This window comes from Penaeus monodon, chromosome 23, assembly GCF_015228065.2.
Source record: "Penaeus monodon isolate SGIC_2016 chromosome 23, NSTDA_Pmon_1, whole genome shotgun sequence".
In the NCBI taxonomy this organism is placed as follows: domain Eukaryota; kingdom Metazoa; phylum Arthropoda; class Malacostraca; order Decapoda; family Penaeidae; genus Penaeus; species Penaeus monodon.
Genome location: NC_051408.1, coordinates 1938244 through 1939234, shown reverse-complemented (window position 1 = coordinate 1939234; position 991 = coordinate 1938244). Strand labels below are relative to the sequence as shown.

Genomic DNA, 991 nt, shown 5'->3' with positions numbered 1-991 from the left:
ACAGGGCTTGCCTCCAGGAAGCTGCGGAAGGCATAATGAAGACTGCGGGATTATCTCTAGCCCCTTAATTTCTTCACAATCAATCTGCATAGTCTCCACCCCTTTCTTACACAGGCCATGCATACGTAATGAGCTTCCTTCCTCAGTACACAGTGACACACGAGTGATTATTCCGTTGCACTCCTCTTGAGTAGGTGGGCGGGGGTGGATGGGAGGAGGGATGGGGTGGGGGGATTTCCGTTTCCCGGAACGCCCACCGGATGTGAACACTTCAAGATTTTATTTTGTGTTGAGACGACTTGTGTTTCTTGACAGTTTGTGGTCATCTTAAGATTTTTTTATTTAATGTTTTTGGATTTATTTGTAAGTTAGTCATCCTATGAATCATTTAATGAATGAACTTCACTTCATTCGGCTCAATAACTGTGCGTACATCAGCGAAAATAATTAGTCTGTTTTAGTGGTATCATAAATGAAGATTCTTTTTAGTGAGAATAAGACAGATATTGGTTAAAATCCGTTCACAGAAAGAACTTTGTCAACAGCATTATTTATATTAATTTGTAAAATGATATAAATGCAATCAATAACAAAAAAATTCGTTTGCTTTAAAGAAAAAGATCCAAAGAAGGTTAGGGACATCATTACTATAATCACTATCAAAAATTAATATCATATCCATGTTATTTAAAAGTGATACAATTCCAAGTTATCAAGGCGAGCAATCAAAAATAGAAACAACTAAATTTTTAACAGGTATTCAAAGGGAAGAATCAATTATTTTTACTCAAATTAGGCCCCCCTTTAGGCGCACACCCCGGGGCCCTGGTATCGGAGGGCATTCCCGCCCAGGCACCCTAAAAAGGGGTGGCTTCCTCCGCGGCCCCCGGGTTTGTGCTGCCTCTTGAGCCGCTTCTTCAGCTCCTGCGGGAACCTCTCGTAGCACTTCTTGCAGATCTGGGACAGGAGGGGAGGAAGCCATTCAGATTTG

The 991-nt window shown here is 41.5% G+C and overlaps 1 protein-coding gene across 1 annotated transcript in view; it reads right to left on the bottom strand.

The window, feature by feature from the left end:
• Positions 1-789: 789 nt before the first annotated feature.
• The window catches only part of LOC119587710 (LIM and senescent cell antigen-like-containing domain protein 1), an 8725-nt gene continuing 8523 nt past the window's right edge, over positions 790-991 (bottom strand). Inside the window, exon 8 of the mRNA XM_037936392.1 lies at positions 790-957. Within this exon, the coding sequence (XP_037792320.1) occupies positions 805-957 (153 nt within the window). The 3' untranslated portion in view covers positions 790-804. The remainder of the gene's footprint in view (positions 958-991) is intronic.